General features: G+C 35.0%; 2 protein-coding genes across 4 annotated transcripts in view; one reads left to right on the top strand and one right to left on the bottom strand.

Moving 5' to 3' along the window:
* LOC149770828 (uncharacterized) overlaps window positions 1-1,842 on the bottom strand; it is a 45,088-nt gene extending 43,246 nt beyond the window's left edge. For all 3 annotated transcript variants that reach the window (XR_016418458.1, XR_016418457.1, XM_089949072.1), the window contains exon 1: window positions 1,217-1,842. Coding sequence is in view for 1 of the 3 variants with exons in the window: in XM_089949072.1 (XP_089805198.1) it covers window positions 1,217-1,809 (593 nt within the window). In the remaining 2 variants the exon portion in view is untranslated. The remainder of the gene's footprint in view (window positions 1-1,216) is intronic.
* Window positions 1,843-2,095: 253 nt separating this feature from the next.
* Window positions 2,096-23,426, top strand: part of LOC149770829 (condensin complex subunit 1-like) — a 99,762-nt gene continuing 78,431 nt past the window's right edge. Inside the window, exons 1-5 of the mRNA XM_089949068.1 lie at window positions 2,096-2,132; window positions 7,085-7,227; window positions 8,546-8,621; window positions 15,119-15,177; window positions 18,950-19,128. Coding sequence (XP_089805194.1) covers window positions 7,101-7,227; window positions 8,546-8,621; window positions 15,119-15,177; window positions 18,950-19,128 — 441 coding nt within the window. The 5' untranslated portion in view covers window positions 2,096-2,132; window positions 7,085-7,100. The remainder of the gene's footprint in view (window positions 2,133-7,084; window positions 7,228-8,545; window positions 8,622-15,118; window positions 15,178-18,949; window positions 19,129-23,426) is intronic.

Below are 23,426 nucleotides of genomic sequence, written 5' to 3' on the forward strand. Positions count from 1 at the left end.
AAACTGAAGGTCATTTGAATAAGCTTTAAGGTAACATTATAAGTTTGGCAGGTTTGAAATCCCCTCTCCATATGGATATAAGATACAGTTGGAAAATATTGCATGCAAATTTTGTGTATACGGTTCATTTGTATGTACAATTTTTTCAGAATTAAGCAAAAACAGAATAGACCCTGGCATGTATTGTTTTGTAAGTTTATGCAAGTTTATTAGCATGGAATCAAGTATTCATGTTTAAACAGAATCAACAGAACAGTACCAAAAACAAATCTATGTCTAAATTTATACACGGACGCCACTTAGAAACACACATCTGCATTCTAAAATGTAACCTTTCCTTCTGTTATTCTTAGTTTTAACAAACTTAATCTTAACAAACTGTGACAATTAAAAATTATGATTCATATGTATTTTCAATGGAGTTATTATGGATTATTTTGGATGTAATGAAACCAGTTGGAGATATGTGATGTGATGTGATTTGGATTTTTAACGTAGCTTTAACAATTTTTCAGTCATATCGCTACGATGTCTGCAATGTGGCAGTTTATAGTGATGTCTAGCACTGGGGCATCATGCCGCAGACATGTAGCATGATGTCCCACCCAGTCACATTATCCTGACACCGGGCCGACCAGTCCTAACACTAACCTCTTAATGCTGAGCGCCAAGCGAGGCAGCTGTTAGTACCATTTTTGTAAGTCTATGGTATGACTCGGCCGGGGATCGAACCCACGACCTCCCGCATCCGAGGCGGACGCTCTAACCACTAGGCCACCGGAGCGGTCTAGTTGGAGATATACATGTACTTTAGTGACAATTAAAAATTATGATTCATTATGTATTTTCAATGGAGTTATTATGGATTATTTTGGATGTAATGAAACCAGTTGGAGATATACATGTACTTTAACTATTCATTTGTTTCAGTTGCCAATTTTATTTTACATGTACATAACCGATCATGAATGGGTACAGAGAAGAAAATATCAAGATATGTAATCACCAATTCCATCATTTCTCATCCAATATGCATCAATGAAGCCCTCATTTTTGCCCCCCCCACCCCCGCCCTCTTTTATAACTTTTTTGATACTCATGCAGCACTTCGTCTAACCATTGCATTATACATTGCACATGACAATCTGAGGACCCTGATCATCATGTTAGAATGGGTTTTCCTGTAGTTAAACGTATCAAAGGTTGATAAAAGTACCTGTAATTGGGTTCTGGCAGGCGTTCCAGACCCAGTGCTCTTTTTATCATGGGTAGAAATGCTGGCAAGGAGGAAGAAGCAACACCACTTTTATCGTTGATCAGGTGCGACTGACTCAAACTGTTGGACCACGGTGACCCATTTGACTCATTGTGCAGAAATGAAGGGTTTGTCTTTCCTGAAGTCCATGTTGACCGTTTCTTAATACTCATTGAGGTGTCATTCAAGTGATTGTTCAAAACGGACGAGTTGGACCAGGGGGATTTGTGAAGAGGGGTCAAAGGAGTTCTTGACGATGTATTTGGAGAAACGGGGTAGGTATTGTGGGTCTTGTGTGGTTTAGGGGACAATGGATGTCCTCCAATAGTTGTTCTGCGGCCTGACATTTTCTCGATTCTGCGTTGGCTCATACCATTTCTGCGATCTTGTTTCCCAGTTCCAGTAAGAATTCTACGCATATAGCCCCGATACGATACAAATAACGCGATACCAAGTACAAATAAAAATGATAAAATATAAATATTAAAAACAAGGTACGAAAATATTGATAAAACGAAGAAAACCATAAAAATGAAGTTGCTTAAGTCGGTCATTTTTCCGACGACGGCATGATTTCTTTATGAAAATACTTTGGTTTCGAGGCTATAAATTCATTTCCCTTGATTTCACAGCAAAAATAGCCATAAAAACCATTTGTTAAAAATCACTTAGAACACTATACAGAAAATCTAATTTATCAAAATCTGAATAATAATATATATTTTTCGCTAAAGAAACATACATACAACTAAAATAATATAACTATATATTTTATGATAGGATCTGTGTTAACTCTTGGTTCGTAAAGAACGAGCATCAGGGCTTGATTGGTCAGTTCGCTAAAAAGGCGGACATTTCAAACAGTGAATCACAAAAGGTTGGATATTCAAAAAAATTGTATATAATCGCATATATCTGGTCCAAATTTTAAAAGGCAGAAAAATAAGAAACTGATAACTCTTTACAAACACGTTTTGTTTATCATGCAATACTGTTATCAAATTGCTTTTTTAACACCCTGAGCTTAGAGGGGGTTGGTGGGTGGGGGTAGCCGAGGGACGGAGGAAGGATGCTCTCATTATATTAGATGAAGGTATTCTGTAAAAGAATGATATATTTTCAAGCTAAGTCAGTTAAACTTCATGTTTAGTCAGTTAAACATTTTAATTTTTAGTTTTTATCATAACATTCCAGCACATAGAAACGGAAAAAGTTTTGTGTGTAGGTATTCTTTAGACGTACTCGCCTCTGGTTCCAATAACTCCCAAATTTATAACAATAAAGGAGCATACAAAATAAAATAGAAAACGGCCTGAATCCACTATATTAGTGTGAATTCACCCTTTTAGTGTAAGATGGCTCAAGCATACAGGTTGTTGCAGAGTTGATAATGTCATCCACTTGTACAAAACACCAGTAAGACTCCTGACAGCCACTTTGTCAATTTTTGGCTAGTAAGTCCAAATCTTCACAACCTATAAAAAGTATCATGGTTGACTTTAATGCGTTCGTTTATTGCAAACAACTATTCAAATGACGGTGAAGGTGTCTGCTTAGCTTATTTGTCATTAAAAATTGTTGGCACCCTGTAAATTGCATGTTTATATGACCTAAAATTAAGTTGCCAGAAACAGTTGCAAAAAAACAATCAATAATTGTATTGTAAAGTTAAACATTGCCAGAAACAGTTGCAAAAAACCATCAATAATTGTATTGTAAAGTTAAATTAGCCAGTAAATACATTATTGTCATTTATTTTAAGTGTAATGTTTTTTGAACTGCTAGTCACAGGATGATACAGTAATAAGGTAATGTATTGATAATGTGACATCATGGTCTTGTGAGGGTAGTATAATGTGACCTTGAGAATGATATAAGGACATCTCAAGAGATTTATGTTTTAATAATTTATCAGTTTGACATGATATTGTATTTTTTATCCAGCCATCTGAAATGGATTTTGATTCAGAAGAAAAAGGTGAATGTTTAGGAGATAAAATAATGTATTTGAAGATTTCATGATATTAATGGTTGTAAGGCTGCAGCATCTACCAAAATGTCTAAAAATTTACAATAATCTATATCAGGGGTCTCAAACACGTGGCCCACAGCCGCATGCAGCCCTCCAAGTCATAACCTGTGGCCTGCAAAACGATTGGCATCACAAGGTGTCATGCGAGATAACAAAGGTGGTGCTGCCCTTGGGTCATCAAAAATACCCTTATGCACCCCTCAAGCTGGTTTGAGTTTGATACCCCTGATCTAAATTATGCTATTTAAACAAAGTAATTAGAAACTGAACCCTTGTGCCGTACCTTGCTCAATTTAGGATTCAGTTTGTAATACCTCACCAGAGTTTTATCAACAAATGGCTTCATGTAAGTCATTTGACTCATTAAGGCAAAAATTGAGTAAAAATCCAAACCTATGAGTCTTATTCAAGCCAATGATCAGTTTACAGTAGTTTTTAAAAATAATTATATTGTTTAAATACACAACAAAAATATTAGTTATATAATGTGAATAAAGCCAATAAGGCAGTTCCCTTGCTAGAAGCATCAGCAGTTTGTCTTCTGGCAACCCAAGATGCCTTGCCAATGTGCTGTTCTGAAAGTGATTGTTTTTTGCACATTTGGTCATGGAAGTCTTCTTTTAGCCTCGGTACATATATGGCAAAACATAAAGGCATGTTCACTGTCACATTCTTATTGCGACTTCTTGAAAACATAGCCAGTTGTGTTTTCAACCATTGCTGCACAAGTTAGTTTTATCTTACGGGTAACCGTTACCTCATTGGATGATGATGGCTTGACTGTTTCAATAACAATACTATTATCATTGGTTAGTTATAAACACAGTCCAAAAGATAATTTTGTTTGTTTTGGATGAATTTTTTGTGTGTGCCTTGGACACCATTTTTAGTCGAATGCTGAAAGTATCTTGGAACAATGCAAGGCATACAATTAAGTGAATAGAAATTGTTGCTTCATTGCGTGACAAAAGTGCACATAAAATAATAGTTTCTTGTGAGAATCACTTTAAAATCACGTGTCTATTTTCTGCCTCTTTCTTGGGTGGGGTGAATTATACGGTTCTAACATCCTGTTGCTACAAATAATGTGACAGTTGCAGGTCACATAAGGTCAGATCCAGGCTCCTCACTCAGTTGTAACCCTATGTGTTATGATAAATTAGTGTAAGACACTGATTTGCGCATGTTTTCTCTGTTTGGAAGAGTTGTAATCTAGCCATTAACGAAACCTTAATTTTGTGTTAATCAGCATATAATAATAAGTTTAAGTACCACCGACGATTTGTAGACCAAACTTTTGTTTTTTGTTAATCAGCAAAACATAACATTGTGGTGCATCAATTTACATACCGTCTATGATTTTTGTAGGTCAAATTGGAAAAGTCTGCGTATTTGTTGCATAAACACTGCCTCTCTTTGCTGAATATATCTGTAAATGTTGGTAAAACATCCCCATGATCATTGTAATGTTGTTTCAAGCTTATGCATACATATAGATGATGGAAACACAATTAATACAACTGGATGTATTTCAAAATTAAATAATGTTTAAACAACTTTTTTTTCTCCATAAATCAACCTAATGTACAGTGTTATGTATGCTACATCCAATTCTCATGAACTTTTACTTTTTCTTAGCAATTCTACATTTTGATATGAAAATCATACATACAGTTAGAAAAGAATAGAAAAATCCTTGTAAACAGTCCTCCTAAGCAGCAGTTGGGCAGATATGTGATTTAACTGGTATTGGTTGTTCCTGCATAGCTGACAGCCACATGCAAGTTTAATTACTGATTTTGTTACTATTTTTAGGCAGCAAACTGAACTAAGTCATGTTGAAAATTAAGTCATGCAAACATTGAAGCTGTTACTGGTTGTTTCATGCACACAAATAGTTTTACTGGAAACATGTTACTATAGCCTGTTAACTATATATTTGCAGTAGTAAAAGAACACTGGTATCCTCAAACACAAATCTGTCATCCCAATGCTAAAACACTTTGGAAATGTAGCAGTAGATGTACATTATAATGGGAGTGGTTGAGTATGCTGCCTTATAAGGAAGTACAATACAGATATAGTATGTCAGACATACTCTGTGTAAACCAGTACGATAAAACCTGTCTTGAAAGACCATCTGTTTTGACTGACCAGTATCATCATGCACTGATTTATTGATTATTTAATGTTGTGAAATGTTATGAGAGACCACCTGTCTTAAGTGACCATTAGTTATTGGCAAAAGGGGCGGTCTTTCAAGACAGGTTCTACTCTAACATCAAAATCTATTTGTCCATTTGGGGTTTGACTTTGAATCTTTATAAGCTGTCTCAGTTTGCTGGAAAATGATGTGTTTTTCTTATGAGATAGCTGTAATGGAAGTCCTAGTGCCTTCCAGTGGCAGAATTCTAGATGTTGTATAGAAGATAGACTGATTAGTTAATTAATGCACTTAGATATCCATTAAGGTAGCCCTTTGATGGCAAAAGATATTTAAACCTTAAATAAAAAAAAAAATAGAACCCCTTACATCTGCACAAAGTGTAGCTATTAATTTTCACAAACAATGCCAAATATGGTACATTTTAAGTAGTATTTTCATCTGTTATGGAATTGGCTAATTATTGGCTTTGATAAATGCTTGAATATCTATCCCTTGGTTATTTTATATTTATGTTCTAGGGTGTGCTCACCAGTTATTATGTACTTTTGAGAGTGACGTTTGTAAGGTGAAGTTGTTTGCATTAAAAACATGCACAATGGAGAGAATGTTGGCATACCTCTATGCTACATTAATGTAATGTGGATGATATTTCTTTGAACATTGTACTTTTGGAAATTGTACATGATCTAAGCACACTGCTAACTTAAATGACTGATCCCTTGTGCTAAACAAAATTGGCCAGAATTAGTCTAAAGTACACTATCTATAGCAGCTATTAAAATAGGGAAAATGAATTTTGCCAGACTAGACAATACCAGCTTCTGAAGTGCAGTAAATGAATTACCAAATATATAAAATGTAAAAAAAAAAGTTATTGGCTCTTTTTTTTTATACAATTTACCTATGAAGTTCAGGAAGAGAAAATGATAAAGTGGAGCTAGCACTTTTTCGAAAGGTGCACATCTGGAGGAATGCCAAGCTGTATACTCTATAACCCATATTACACCTATCAATCATACACCAAAATAAAGGGAATTAAAGGTTCTTTGAACTATACCAAAGATGTACAAGGTCTTTTTTAAATGGCCAGTATAACCAGTGAGGAAATTCTGGGAAATTCTAACCCTATGCAAAATATGAAACTGTAGAGTGCCACCCTAGTGTTTATGTATGTTTCTGAATATCTTGACACATGACCATATTGCATAGCACATAAAAGACCAATATAAAATTGTACCTTATTTGAGTAGATGAAGTGGTTTTGGCTAGGTTTTTGTTGTTGTTGACAGATGACTAAAAACTAGATCCTACCAATGAATTAGCCTGGATCAGCTAACCATTATGTGTCCTTGGACAAGGCGCATTACTCCGTCCTTGACACTAAATAATGTTAACTGTTACTTGCTGTAAAACATGAAACTAAACCTGAACTATATTTGTTTTGGAGCTCCACCCCCATGATCAATCGCTGCTTAAAGAGGACTTTAACTCTGCCATTTTAGTCCAAACTGACAGCTGAAAACCTTTTAGCTTTAAACTATGTGCCATTAATCATTTGTGATGAACATGCTAACTAAAGAAAAAGTGTGGCATCAAACTTCATCTGTAAACTATTTTTTGTGTTTTTCAGGTATAGTACTAATAAAATGGTATCAACAAAATTTGACTTTCTGATCCCTGTGTCCCGTGAGGATCTGTTGAACAAGACTGATGTTACACAGTATGTTGTGGATGAGGTTCTGTTGCTAAGAGAGATCCCAGGAGCAATACAAGGTGAGCTGATTTTCCTGCTATTGTTTCCTTTTCTTTTTGTCACTTACATTATCTGATAGCAATAAAGGCATGCAAGTATAACTTGCAACAGTGATGGATAAAGCAGTGATGTTCTTAATATGTGTTATAGTTTTGTAAGACAGGACCTGTTTATTAAAGGAGGGTTAACTGAATAGTGTCCATGGGATCAAAAATATAGGAGTGATTGGGAGAAGCAGTTTGCTTTCATTCGTCCATCGAATCGCGGGGCCTAGCATTCAATCTCAATATGACATGGTGGTCTGGATGACATTAATAAACACAGTGCAAGCATTGCAGATGTGTCTAAACAATCTGTAGTATCGTTTAAGGACCTGGCCTTTTCTCCAGCTGAATGGAAGGAATTGGCACTGATGATCTGCATAGAGAGTTTCAGGTTTACCAAATCTACAGTTTAGATGCAGAACTGAATTTGGAAAGAGCAGATCATCAATGGGTTGCTCTCAGGAAAAATAAGGATGGATCTGGCCAACTGTTGTTTCCAACCTTTGGAATAGTAATGCTATCAATACTTTCAATACCGCATTCTCAATGGTCAGAAAAAACAGAACTAGCCAAAGAGCCAGCCTGTCAGCATCAACCCAGGAAGCTATTCTTGTTAGCAAATTTGGCACCCAAGGACAAATAAATGATGAACTTTTGCAGAAATGCAAATCTGCAGCGTACAAGGGACTGACATCTTTATCATGATCTATACACCTTACTCTTGTACCCCCTGATTTTTTACCCTGCCTCCTGATTTTTAATGGTGATTTTCCTGATTTTCATTTTTTCAATATTGGCAGGTCTGATATACATATGGATGGACTGGAAAAGATGTTCACTTCATTTAAGTAATGATTTATTTTAAACTTCATTACATGCCAAGAAACTAGCATGGGTGCCATATATGTGATGTGATTTCTTTCATTTTAGTAGCAGCATGAAAAATATACTCCATATGTTTAGTAGCATAGATTTCTACAAGAAATTATTTTTGAGGCAAGGTTGACTTGCTAAGGCAATGATATTACTAGTGCAGTGTCATTTTCACATTTTTACCAATGGGCCAGTCACTGTCAGACTCTATTGTTCTTTTACCAATGGGCCAGTCACTGTCAGACTCGGTGTTGTTCTTTTTAGTACATTAAGGCATGAGTATTACTACTAACATTTATTTAATGTCAGTATCTAGCAGAAAATAACAAACTTTGTTTTTTATCACTAAACTACTTACTATCGCTGAAACATAGAAGAACATTGCTTGTTGAATTTGTAAGAAATTCTTTTAAAATTTCAGATGCAAAGGTGGCGCTGAAAAACAAGGGTCCACTGTGCATATTGGAGCATTTTGATGCTTTCTTCAGTTTGCTTTGGTAAGTTTTTATCTAGAAAATGAACATGTAAATATTGGTGGCAGAGACCTCATTGTTCCCAAGATATTGATTTTACATGGTTGACACATGGTATGATGGGAGAAGTGAGTTGCTGCATTTGATTCTAGTTTTGTCTTGGGGTTTTAAAATGTTTCAGTTTTTAAGATGAGCTAGTTAATTTTTACATTTATACATGCAGTAGAAACTTTTTACAGTCTCCAATTGGAGCATCCTTGACCTTGGTTTAAGTACAGTAGTGTATCAAGAATGATGCTCAAGGTACTTCTTATCAGCAGTGCAATGCATCAGCTTGTTTTTTTCCAAAATGGCCGTACTATTCTACTTTGTAAAAATTGTATGTTGACAAATTGTTGTTTTGCTAACAAGGATCCTGTTCTGCCTGTTAGTTTAATTCCTTTCATCAGAATTTCATGAATGAAAAAATTTGCTCTCTGGTTCCACTGAAATTCTTGTCTTCAAATCCCATCAGACTTCAAGTTCCATGTGTTGCGATGGATACAGTTTGGGAGAAAGGTGAGCTGAGGCTATTAGATTCATTGTGTTTCCAATGAAGTCTTCTAAGAGAATTATGAACTGCAATGTGCATGCTAAAAATGCAACATTAGAATTAAAATTGTAATGTTTTAAAATCAGCTGCATGATACATCCAGGATATGTAGCATAGCAAAACTGAATATTGATTCTTTATTACCACTATTTTTGTTGCTAAATTTCATTTATACATGGTATATAGAGCAATTATATTGCTGGATGTGAAAAAGAGAGCTAACTTGATTTTCTACATTTAATAACTGAATTAGATTCATTTAACATGTTCGGGGTGGGAAATTATAATACATTCCGAAGATTAAGGTTTTTATATTTTTAAAGCCTTTGCTGTTGAGGCAGTTCAGGGCTATACTTTTATTTACATACATGCCAACCATTTCACTTTTGGCGTAATCATTACACTTTTTTTCACTAAGTTATGCCTTATGCATAAACATATATAGATTTTCTGTTTTTGGTAAATCCCCCTACAAAAAAATAAATAATTTATTTTCTCATTTTTTATTAACATCCCATTAATCCCACAGATCGTATTCTAGAAAAGACTGCTTCTGTGTGACTATGATATAACAGTACGCTTGCCCGTAGACTTGTATGCACTTTCTGAACAGTATTAATATGTTCTATTTATAGCAGCTGTCTTATTTCCAAGAAACATGCTGGTTTCTACTTTCAGACCTTTGACCATGGATTCATTGTTATCATTTGTGTTTGTTAGAGAACCAATCTATAGCGTGCTGTAGGTCATGTCTATTGGCAGTTGTACAAGAGTACAATAGACCTGCATGTACTTTCCTCATACTATCATTAGATGCTATTTATTGCAGCTGTGTGGCTGTTAGGAGAAAACAGACTGGTTTTCTAATTATTAATTTTTGCTATCAAATTCTAATTGATAATTTGGTGCAGAAACAGTCATTAGGTATTTGGTGCTAAAAGTCAGGTAAAATTTATTCTAGTTGATGTGTGTGTTAGAGCAAAAATGTTTTTCATATAATTTCATAGATGGAGTAGTAAAAGACAATAAACAGAATTCTTCAAAGATGAATACATGAATGGCATAATGCAGTGTTCCATTCTAAGGCAGCATCACACCTATTGTAGACTGTGTGGAAAGAATTTAAATATTTGGTGCTAATGGTTGCCAAATGGATTCTGGTCAATGTGTGTTAGAGCAAAAATGTTTTTCAAATAATTTCACAGATGGAGTAGAAAAAGACAAAGAAAAAAGATTCCTCCTATTTCCTAGATGAATACCTCAGTGACATACAGCTTTCCATTCTAGGGCAGCTTGATGCTCATTCATGGTTGTGTGGAAAGGATTTTAATATTGGTAATGGTGGTAAATTTGATGTAGATAACACCTGAAAATACCTTGAACTAGCTTGTCTTACTAACTCCAATATAAAGGTAACTTTTTTTTTTACAGCAGAACTCAATTGTGGACATGAATGTTATAAATGCAGAGGTATTATTTACCAAGTTCATAATAAAACACGGACTCCCCCTAGTGGTAGCAGACCACATTGGTCCTTTGTTCAAATGAATGTTTCCTAATTCCAAATTGCAGAAAATATGAATTTGCAAAAATAAAATCATCTAATATTGTTCGGTGTAAAGGTCAAGATACTTCACTTAAAATAGCAGAAGCCATGAAAATTAGGTGGTTTAGTATTGCCACAGATGGGAGTAGTAATTATGACAACAGAAGGTTGTAACCCAGTCTGTGTCAGATACTTTGACAACGAAAAGGGCAAAATCAGAGTGTTCTTATTGTATTACGAGAATTAACAGTAGATTACACTGGAGAAAACCTTTTTTTATTTGCCTGATAATGCTTTGACGAAACATAAGTTGGCAGAACTGTATGGGGTTTTCAGCTGATAATGCATCAGTGATTGGAATTCATAAAGGAGTTGCATCATATACATGTACATAGCTGCCAACCCTCACGAATTTGGTGTGAATTTCACGACTTTTTCAGCGATTCACAGATTCACGCCGTAAGACAAAAATTCACGAATTTTCCGATCCTCAATTATTTTAAATCTTTAATAAAATAACCGATTTTCCGTTAAGCGCTAGTTGTGATATTCGCAGTTGCCGAAACGGTCCAGTACCGCTGGTCACAATATTAGTAGATCTACAGCCGATTAGTACAGTTGGCCCGGTCGCAAGCATTTTAGCCTATTTTAATCTGTATGTATAAGAGTAGTTTTACAAGTGCTTTTGAGAGAAACTAGGGCCTAACCGCAAATTTGCTCCGTGCATGCGTCAAAACACTGATTTGAGTTACTGTTCAGCATCGTTCAGCATCGCATGTAAGATTTTGAAAATGTCTTCACCACCAAGGAAAAAGAAATGTATTACTCAAAAAGTGAAAGTTTAATTTGGAATATATCAAAAATTGGCCGTGCATTCTGCCATTAAACATTGATATTCATTCATACTTTTTGCACTCAGTGTGCCATCGCAGAGACAATGTGAGGAAGAATGTCGGTTGCAAGAAACACGTAGAAGTTGGGGAAATTAAGAATTCGCAGATTTCAGCTCTGGAATATTTTAAACCATTGGCGGAAGACCCGCAGGCTACCAACGCTTAAGCATTATTTGTGAGTTTTCTTGTGTCGAACACAATCTACCTTTATCAGCTGGAGACCATGCTAAACATTTGTTCTGACATATGTTCCCAGACTTGAAAATTGCTTCCAAATTTTCCTGTGGAAGAACCAAAAATGCTGCAGCTCCTGTGCATTCCTCACAGCAACAGTGATAGCAAAAGAGTATTTTCTTTAGTGATGAAAAAAAAAAGACAGACTTTAGGACCTCCTTAGCCGCAGAAAATTTGTCAACAATTTTAGTCCCCAAGATCTACCAGCAGGCAAGAAGTCGAAACTGTTTAGAAAACAAATTTACGATCAAGCAGTTGAGGAAGTTCAAGTCTGCCACAGTATCATGTCTTAATAAATAAATATTTCTGCATATATGTAGTGTTTTATTTTTATTTTGCGAACTTGATATAGCGTAGTATTAATGGTTGGAGTAGTCAGAGTGGATGGAGTTATTGTCATGGTATTTTTCACGAATTTGTGTCCAAATTCGCGACTTTTTATCCCAATTTTCACTAATTGTGAGCCTGGAAGGTTGGCAGCTATGCATGTATTTTGAAAATGTAGATACCATATCAGTGTACATAACAGGTAGTCCCTGTCATTTGATGCACCTTGCTGAAGGAAAGACTGCTGATAAATTAGGAGAATTCCTGAAGTATCAAGTTGGCATTCTACCTGATAATGTACTTAATGATGCCAGTGGCAGCTTATTTCCCAGCTAAAAGACACAATCACTGGAGGATATAAATTTCCTCTTTGTCAGGTTATGAAAGGAATGTTGGTTATTTATCATTCTAATGCTGACAGAGAGATTCTTCAGTATTGTTAACAAACATAACAACTGAATTCAGATCCAGGCTCTGTAGCCCAGTATTTTGTGCTCTACTGGTGTGCAAAACTTTCATGGACTCAACTTGTACAAAGTGTTTTGAAATGCAACATGACAGTCTGTTGCTTTTTAAGCCAAAAGTGTTGTATATGAAATTTTGAAGCAGCAGTTGATGTTACAAGACCAGAGGGTTAAATAAATCATTTTGTACATATGCTCATTGAATTTTATCATGTTATATGTGGATTACTCTTTTTTTCTGCTCGGATTACTCTTTTTATCCAATGGGAGTACACTTTTTCCTCGCCAGGGGTTGGCATGTATGTATTAAAGCCTTTGCTGTTGAGGCATTTCAGTGTTATACTCCTATTAAAGCCTTTGCTATTGAGGCAGTTCAAGGTTATACATGTATTAAAGCCTTTGCTGTTGAGGCATTTCAGTGTTATACTGCTATTAAAGCCTTTGTTGTTGAGGCATTTCAGTGTTATACTCCTGTTAAAGCCTTTGCTATTGAGGCAGTTCAAGGTTATATTCCTATTAAAGCCTTTTGCCATTGCAGCAGTTCAAGGTTATACTACTATTAAAGCCATTGCTGTTGAGGCAGTTCAATGTTGTGCATGTATTAAAGCCTTTGTTGTTGGGGCAGTTCAAAGTTTTACTCCTATTAAAGCCTTTGCTATTGAGGCAGTTCAAGGTTATACTCCTATTGAGGCAGTTCAAGGTTATACTCCTATTGAGGCAGTTCAAGGTTATACTACTATTAAAGCCATTGCCATTAAATCTTGCTGTGACCATTTTTCAGGTTCTTGTTTGTAGTTGAAGTTGATGCATACTACATTTTTGGAGTATTTATTGAAATATTTTTTTAATTACAGCTTGCTACTTTGGATTTATACCAGTAACAATCAGGGCCATCTATTAGATTTAAAGTTGGAGTGTGAGTTCCCACGTAGGCAGGGGATTTGGGGGGACCTTCCCTAACGGTGATACACTTTTTCTTAAAGTAGCACCGCTCCAATGGCCTAGTGGTTAGAGCGTCCGCCTCAGACGCGGGAGGTTGTGGGTTCGATCCCCGGCCGAGTCATACCAGAGACTTAAAAATGGTACTAACAGCTGCCTTGCTTGGCGTTCAGCATTAAGAGGTTAGTGTTAGGACTGGTCGGCCTGGTGTCAGGATAATGTGACTGGGTGGGCCATCATGCTACATGTCTGCGGCATGATGCCACACTGCAGACATCGTAGCGATATGACTGAAAAATTGTTAAAGCTACGTTAAAAATAAAAATCACATCACATCACATCTTAAAGTAGCTGGGTATAATGTAAAAGTAACCAGGTAAATCACCTGGCTCCCAACTGACAAGAAAAGACCTGAAGAATGTTTCACTGATCGTGAAGTATTACTGGTGAAACTGTTTCCATAAATACAAATCTATGCAATATAGTGCCATTCCTACTAAAAAAACTTGCACTAGTGAACACCTGGCATTTTAATACCATATATACCAATGTTAATTAACAATGTTAAATTAAAAGAAGGAATGAAAATACATATCACACAGCAAATGTGTCCTCAAAAAACTAATTCAGAATAAATATGTTTTATAGTAAACAATATAAAATGCCTTACGAGTTGACAATAAGGGAATAAGGTCAGATATACAACAAGGGGGAATACTATATTTGCCAATCAATTGCTGGTGTTTGCATAACACGCAGTAGTGTAGAATGTGGTTTCTTTGAATTATGATGGAGGGACAGTCGTTTTCACAAAATAGTTGCATTGATAAGGATTAACTTCTATTTAGTTGCACTAGCTTTTTGCTTGTTTATTTAGGACTAACATTTAGCTGTTGTGAAGTTTGGCCACAGCTAACCAGAATATGAAAATAGGGTACATCCTGTACATCCTGGGGGGGAAAAGGGTGTGTCAGAGGCAGAAACGGTCAGTCTTTTTGGGAATTTCATGCATATTGGACCAGGATGATCAATCAGTATTTAGGGAATACAAGGCTTTAAAAATGCCACGAAAAATTTTAGGTCCCAATCTCTCTCATTTTTTTTATCTAGTGTCCCAACATTTCTTTTGACAAGTTGACAGGTATGCCTTACACACACACACACACACACACACGTTTTACAATCGTGCCAATAGTAGATATATTTCTAGAAATAAAATGTTAGTATTCTAACTACTGGCATATTTTTAATCAAAATAATATTTCATGTCAATGAATGGTATGGTGAATTCATATTTTTTCATATGTATTTGATTTTTATGATTTTGTGAAAAATGATATTTTCGTTTTGTACTTATATTCATGGCTTGGGAAAGACTTCTTTAATTTCATGGTTTCTAGCAACCATTAAGTCCACTAAAATTTGTATCCAAATGTATAGTTGAAGTTTGTTACAAAGCTTAATCTTGATGGTATCAGTCATGGGTTAAACATTCTACTTAATGTCTGTTTGTTCTGAATGTTTAGTACGATGAAGGACATTGATGCGGAGCTTAAAGAAGAGGCATGGGAGATTCTTCTCAAATGTAAGTAAACTTCAACCTAGAATTGGATATCTGTCATTAACAGCGACCTTTCATATCCATTCCACTTGTATTTTTCCTTAGTGCTATTTATAGCTCTATTAGTCATAGAAGGCTTGTTGTCCATTGTCTGTCCATCTGTTAGCACACGTTTATTATTGCTACTCCTCCTAAACTACTTGAAGGCAATAGTGTATCAAGACACACCTAATTATAGAGCAACCTCCCACTCCCAATATAAAAAAAGTTGTTTGATGGTACAGATCTAACAGCAAATATGTCTGCTATGGTAGCCATTTTGGAAATCTTGTTACCTCTTTGCTTGAGTGAGTGGTCAAAGGGACATGGGGTTTTCAGAGATGCTGCCAGGACATGCAAATGTGGGAACCATGCAGAATTTGTACAAATTCCTGTACTTGGAGGGCAATGATGCATGAGAACTCCCACAAATTAGTTTCAAGTCATACATATAAAAATGAACTCTGCGCAGTATTCAATTCTTATTTAACTTTAACCCTTAAATTGCTTGTCACGACACAAGTTATGATGCCATTAGAGGTATTGTAGTGTTATGACACCTGTTTGTAGTGTTTGTTATGACACCTATCTCTTTTCACGTAGGCAACTATTGAAATATCTGGTTTCTTTAGCTTGGCATAAATGGTTGTTAAACTAAATTTGATTATCATACAAGCACTGTCTTATTGTGAACTTTGCATCATAGAAGTTTTAAAATACAGGCTACGTAGAAAACCCAAAATGGCTGATTCCGAACATGGTTTCTCTTCAGATGAAGGTTTCGTTCAGCAAATAGTGGTTGATGTTAGTGACAATGACTGATTTTTTTTTAAGTTTGAAGTAGATCAGATTTTTGGAGCTGGTAAAATATTAATAAAGATAACAGTGAGTGATTTTGAACCCAATACTGATGAACCAACATTTCAGGTACTATTTTTTTTGTATATATATATTCGGTTTCTTCCAAATTTCATGTTGCAAAAAACATTGTTCTTGTGAAAAACCAATGTTAGTTTCAAATAAGTTACTACATTGCCATGTTAGAGATAAGATAATTCAGAACAATCTACATATTGCTATAGTGTTTTAATGAAATCCTGACATTGGTGTATCTGTTCATTGAGGAAAAGTTGCAATGTGAAGATTTTCAAGATGAAACTGCTGAATTTCAGGACATTCCTCCAAGTAGTTTTGGAAGAGTTTTAACAAACTGGTGCTAATTTTGGATGCAGGACACTGGATGAATCACATCATATTTACTGTAATGTCATGTTTATAAGTGGATGTTTCTAGTACGGGTAAAACGATTCATCAATACTTTTGCTGTACTCATACACATGTTGATACAAGTGGTGGAGAATTTTTACAAAATGATATTTACCATATGCAAGTTACTTTAGTCGTTAGCAGTCATCAAATAATAATTATTAGTCACTTGCCTTGTTACTTTTTAAATTGAAAATTTATCTGAGACAGCTGTCTGTTGCATGGCACAAACACTCAGTTTTATTAGTAAAAGCAAAAATGACTTGAGAAAACTGACTCAGTTTTTAGAAATTAACACAAAGTGATGTGGTTTGTAATTGCCTTTCCTTCCCCCCCAATTCGATGCTAATTATCTTATCCCAGCTGCATGTTCACCAGCATAAAGGAGACCTTCTAAAGATGTTCCATGTGTATAATGAAGTACATTACTCATCACTGAATAATTACTTTTACACAGAGTTTCCATGTTGATTTGTATCTTGTCTGTGTTAGTCAAGTTTGAAAGCTATACTACTGCTGTGTGATATATGTTACATTGAATTCTTACTGTTGGTTATTGTTTGTTTCAGTCCAGGTAGAATAACCACCAATTAGAACTTTACTCTGTTTACACATCTGGATTCTTGAGCTTGACATACATGGTTGTTAAACGTGCCCTGGGACAAGCATTATGCCATAGTTTGAGCCTTGCATAAGGGAAGTTTTGCAAATGCATGTTTAAAATACGGACCACCTAGTAAGCTCAAGATGGTGTGGTACATCATCAGATGACAGTTTCATTTAGCAAATACTGATTTTGATCCCGAAAATGGTTTTAAATACAAGTCCAATGTACAAAGAAAGGCATCATGATGGTCAATCCACCTTCCAGTGGCATTTCAAAATTAAATGTAGGAAAGGCAGAACACCAAGCCTAATTAAAACAATTTTAAAGTAGAATGCAATTTTCATTTATTTTCTTAAACTGTTTACCCTGCTAGATGATGAATTACAAAACTCTATCCATATCAGCATTAACAATCAACAGATTAATGCATATACAACTATAGGTGACATCTGATTTTGACTTCAATATAGCTCAAACGGAGCATGAAGAAAGAGAGATGGATATTGAATTGTTGGGTAAATATTGAACTCTGGCCGTTTCCTCCTCTCTTTATTTCTACTCTCCATAATTTGGTGAAATGGAGGGGAGCTCCACCATTCAGATAAAATCTTGTCATCTTCTTAAATCGTCCAAATAGATTGGAATGACTCTTTTAATGCAGAGATATTTAATCAGTGACTGAATGTGTCGATGGGATAAATAAAATTAGCACAGAATTGGCAAGGGAGCAGATTTCATATTGCATAAGTTTGTTAGCTCTTGTAAATTTATATATTTTTTTATGAATGGGAGTGGGTGTTGTCAATAGTTTTTCTTCTTCACTAATACAACCTGTGGCTGTGGCAGTTTTGGTTTTTTTGTTTTTGTTGTTGTATCTTGTTGGTATTCATCCCTACTCCATACTAGATGAGATTTTCTTTGCACGAGGAAATTGTTTTTCAGTTTTGATTTTGTTGTTGTAGGGTTTAACGCCATTTTTCAGCACACGATAGGCTATACATGGCGGCCAGTATTAATGGTGGAGGAAGAACCCGAGAAAACCCCCGGAAAGAACCACCGACCCACAAGAAGCTACTGGCAGGCTTTCTCACATACCCACATTGGCCGAATCTGAGACTCTAACCCATGCAGACAGAGGTGAGATGGCAGTGATCCGTAACGGAGAGCTCTTTAGACCACTCGGCCAATCGGTGCCCCCCTTTTCAGTTTTGAAGATAACATGTTAATGCCTTCCAAGTTTAAGTGAGACATGAAATTGATAATATGTTTTTAAAGCATTCATGAAGTGCAAAAGAAACAGCGTGGTGGCTAAAGTGAGACCTGTATCTGATCAAATGAAACCTACCTTAAATGGCCTCTAACATAGAATAAAGCTCACTGACAGCTAACAGGTAGTCTATTTGATAGTATATGTCTGTAATCTGCTTATTGGGAATACAACCATTATATCAACACATAAAAGAGCACAACCTACCATCAGCTTCATAGGTTTATTGATAATGTATTGTAACATCGACAGTGTACTGTAAATTATATTGATATTCTGCACAGGCGTATCATGTCAGTCCTTGTTTTTTTGTGATTCTCTTGTCATAAATAAAAAATGTGCTGGCTTTTAATGGCAGATTCAAGTTACACAAGAAACCATATCTTGTAAAGAAGCAAACTAATGAATTTTTTATTTTATAATTTTCAAATTTACATCCATGCATTATCTGCTGTTTGTACTTTAATGTAAATTATACATTGAGAATGAAAGAAAATAACTAATCAGACGGGATGAGAACATCCAAAGCCTTATGTCCTAACATTGAACTCAGATTTATGATGGAGCCTTTATCCATCTCCAACATCTATGATTCATTTTATTAATCTCACCTTCAGTGTCTACAGCCTTGACAAATCACATGTCATCTGTGCTGGAAGAAGGTGACTTTGACAAAGAGACTCGTGTTGACAGACTGAATTGTGTGAAGATGACCTGCTACCTTCTGTGTCAGTACATTGAGATGTTGGAGAATGATGACACAAAGCCAAACACTAATCAAATTGTGAATGCCAAGGTCAGTATTTGAAATACAGTAAAACTTAATAAGATCACTAGCGGGACCTAAGTTATCATTAGCAAGTTGATTAAATCTAACATTTGGTTTCTCAGCACGTGGCATGTATGTTATAATGTTTGGTGTTTTGGCACCCTGTATGTATGTATTTATGTATTATCTACATATGCGTGTATGTTAGGTTGATAGGTAAGGCAGATATACAGAGTTAGATAGAGATAGATTGTATGGATGGACACGTCACTCCTTCATTTTAATGTTTCCAGATAACTTGTGAACCTGCTTATAAAGCGGAGGTAAACATGGGTCTCATTTTTAAAAATATTGAACAGGAACAAAATAGGTTCTCTTTTGCTTCACATTAAAATATCTTCAAAAATGGTAGACGAAAGCTCAATATATCACCCATTTTTTGATCAAATGTGACAGCTAGTGCACAGAAATGCAGAATAATTATCATCAAATTTGCGAATTTGAGTGTTTTGTAACAAAATTTTACTTGAACCAAAAAGTATGTTAGTGGTAAATAATACAATATAGGATTATATACTGATATATGAACATGTTCAGTATTTCTGGTGGCAATACTGAAATAAATACCAATTCAAGTCTTTCTAAGTGAAATTTGCATTTTAATTTTAATCATTTAATTGTGTTTCAGTGTAATCATGGTTCATGCGATATTTCCCTGGTAAAATTTGGATCTCTGGATTGGAACTAATTGAATTTTTTTTCTGCAAAAATTTGAGGGGTTATTTTGTGAACACTGAAAAAGAAAACTTGTGCTACAAGAAAGTCTTAATCCTCAAGGCATTAGCCCCCATCAGTTTCAGTAATATTTTAGAACAGTTTATTAGATATGTTAGATTTGATTATTAATAATATAAATTGATAAATTTCATTCCATTCTTTAGTGTTTAAAATGTAGTTAATTTACAAATGCCTGTTGCGTAGTTAATTCATTTCATGATTGTTCTATAAATATCCTTATGGTTCCAGAATTAAATCTTGTTAGAAGATTCAATAATCATATAGACATGAATATGTTGTGAAATGTGTGCTGGTGAGTTATTGCTTTCAAGCGTACTCAGTCATATGAATGCATAATGTTGTAAAGCTGGAATCACATATTCTTTCTTTAACTTTTTATGTAGAGTTTGTAAGAAACTGTAGTACAATTATTTCCCCCTCCCCCACCTATAAGTCCACAGAAGAAAAGAACAAACATCAGCATTATGATGCAGTGTTTGACTCAACAGTGATATCTAGTGTATTTTATGTATACAACTGATTAAAAACTATCTAGAAGATTTTTCATAGATACACATAAATGGCCTGAAAATTAGCATGGTCTCAGATTGATTTTTTTTTTTGCCCCATGCCCCTTATATTACCAGTGCTAGTCTCTTGGACTTTTGATATTTATTAGAATTTCCCTTAGATGGCATACAGTTTGTGGATCATTTTATTCCTCTACATGTTTGTAAAGAATTATAAAAGCACATCAGTGCAACTAAAAGATGATCATTTGATAGTGAGAGACTGGTATCGTGAAATGTTACCAGACATAGGGGCAAATTTAGTATGCAGTTGATGATGCACCAGTCTCTTCACTATGAAGAAAGTTGAAACTGGTGCTGATCCATTTTCCTGTTTAATTGCTAGGAAAAATCCAGTGTAATGATGCTACCTGAAAATATGTTTAAACAATATGAAGCAAAGAATGAAATGTAAACCAGATTTCTGAAAATCACGAATCATGTGGAAATACATCATTTTCTGATATTTATGTTAAAAAAATGAAAAAAGGTTAATAAGGAACAAAATATGTCGATATATGAATTTTCAGTTGGCATAAATTTTGTTAATTTTTCATGTGTTTTATCTATGTTTATTGAGCTGTAGTAAAACTTCTCCAGCATGATGAATCAAAGGTACAAAGTGATGGGATTGTAAACTCAGCTTATTTATTGCATGACTTGTTTCTTCTTACCATTCAGCATCACAAATAAAGTCATTATACTTTAACTCCAATGAAAACGATTTGGAGCTGTAAAATTTGTCATAAAGCCAGTTTGATATTTCCAGCTGAATATTGTTGTAGGGTTTAACGTCATTTTTCAGCACACGATAGGCTATACATGGCGGGTAGTGTTAATGGTGGCGGGAAAACCCCGAAAAGAACCACCGACCCACAAGAAGCTACTGGCAAGGTTTCTCACATACTCACATTGGCTGAATCTGAGACTCGAACCCACGCAGACAGATGTGAGATGGCAGTGATCCGAAACGGAGAGTGCTTTAGGCCACTCGGCCACACGGGGCCTCTCCAGCTGAACGTCGTCATGTACCTAAGAAAATAAGAAGCAATGCCATCAAATTCAGGCAGTTTTTGCCATGGTGTTGATTTTTCTCTAAACAACATAACAATGGCAACAAATGACCCAAGATGTGAATGAACCTATGCTTTATCAATCTACATTAGTTACTAGTGGCAATGGCAACTCCAAAAGAAATTTATTTCCTATTGCACTGGTTTTAAAATTAGGGTAGTTAGCTATTTTTAAAAAAAAAGCATTTTATGTATTATAATGATTAAAATATATAATGTACCAAGTGCTTCAAGTACTGGGCATAACCAGCTCAGGTAGATGCACAAATTAATTTCTGCAGTTTGTACAAAAATTATTGAATTTTTATTTAAAAATCACCCTGGGGTAAAAAAAAGGTGCTAGGGTCATCAACTAAAACAGGGTTGGTAAGCTGATCGGAAACACATCTTTTATTTTGGCCCAGTCAGTGCACAGTTTTGAGTGATGCAAGAGTACACCCTCTGAGTGACAGAGGTTGACTGTCAGAAAGGTGGTGATTTTATTAGCCAATGCAAATAACATTGCTAAAAATCTGCCTAGCCTTGTCATTTTACATTAGGTTAAATTGAAACCTGACTTGGTCAGCAAATCTATATGGAAAAAAGAATTACTAGTAATCTTTTATGTGTATTTAAAATATATTAAAAGTAGATATGTGGGTGAAAACATCTGAATAATGTCTAATTGTATACAATATCCAGTTATTAATGTTCCTTCATCACAAGTAATTTCTGGCAAGGTACATGTTAATACAGTCACTTACCTGGAAAAACACGTAATATCTAATTGTATACAATATCCAGAAAAATATAATATTTATGGTCAACTTGTTCTTAGTGATTTTGAAAAAGCATTTGATATGTCATGGATTTTTCTGGACAGAGTTATTAAATAAACATTAAATAGTATTTTAATTTTTGAGGGAACAGATGTAGCTCTCTGTCAGAATATGTGCACTGCATGTTGCCAATACAAGCACTAGCTTGAAAGGAAAAAGGCTGTCACTGAGAAGGAAAAGAAATGACTGTACATTGAGCCAAAAAAGTAAATAGTGACAAAAAGGAAGGCTAAAGAAATATTTGCCAAAGCCACAAAAAAAGAGCTTGACTGGCATATCAATAGGCTGTGTCCACTGGAGAAAAAGACAAGTGAATGTATGGGATTATTTGTATATAGTTGATGTAATTGGGTGTGTATTTTACAGGTTTGTTATGAAAAGAGAGAAGTATAATATATTTGCTGCTAAAATTGAGAAATTATTATAACTTAATTAAGATGTGAACACTGACATGCACATGAAATAACTTCAGCATCAATAGTATTGGAGAATAAACTTAAGTGACTTTAAATATTGTGAAATTATTGAAGTCAAGTTGAACATTTTTGGTAAGTTTATTAGTTTTTCAAATGATTATTTTGGTTTATTTTATGATCATAAGATGCAAAAGGAGCAGTTTTTTATGAGTGTAAAATATGTTTTTGGATGGTGGCCTTTGGCCCCTGGAACTTCAGATCGAGGGAACTGCCTCTTGAGACCCAGTTGGTGGAGGAGTCCCAAACCTCCTTAGAATTTTTTCAACTTTTTTTTATGGAAGATCAAAATCATGTATGATATCAGAATTCTTTACAGTAAAAGGAGTGTGTAGGCTCTATCTTGTTGGACCTATTTTTATTTTTATTCTGTGTAGATTTATTGTCAGTTTTTATAAGAGGTAATATAAATAAAGGCATTGTAACTAAAAAAGAACATAGAGTTGCACAGTTTGCAGATGATCCAATGACATTTCTTATTATTCCACTCTGATTTTATTAGAAATTTGTGCATTAGTATTTGACTGAAAGGTAAATCATGGTAATGCTAAAGTAATATGGGTTGGAAATTTTAAAAAAATTAATAAAGATGCAAACCACTGGTCTCATTTGAAA

The sequence above is a fragment of the Sinohyriopsis cumingii genome, unplaced genomic scaffold (genome assembly GCF_028554795.1).
Source record: "Sinohyriopsis cumingii isolate HCF-2022 unplaced genomic scaffold, ASM2855479v2 utg002264l, whole genome shotgun sequence".
In the NCBI taxonomy this organism is placed as follows: domain Eukaryota; kingdom Metazoa; phylum Mollusca; class Bivalvia; order Unionida; family Unionidae; genus Sinohyriopsis; species Sinohyriopsis cumingii.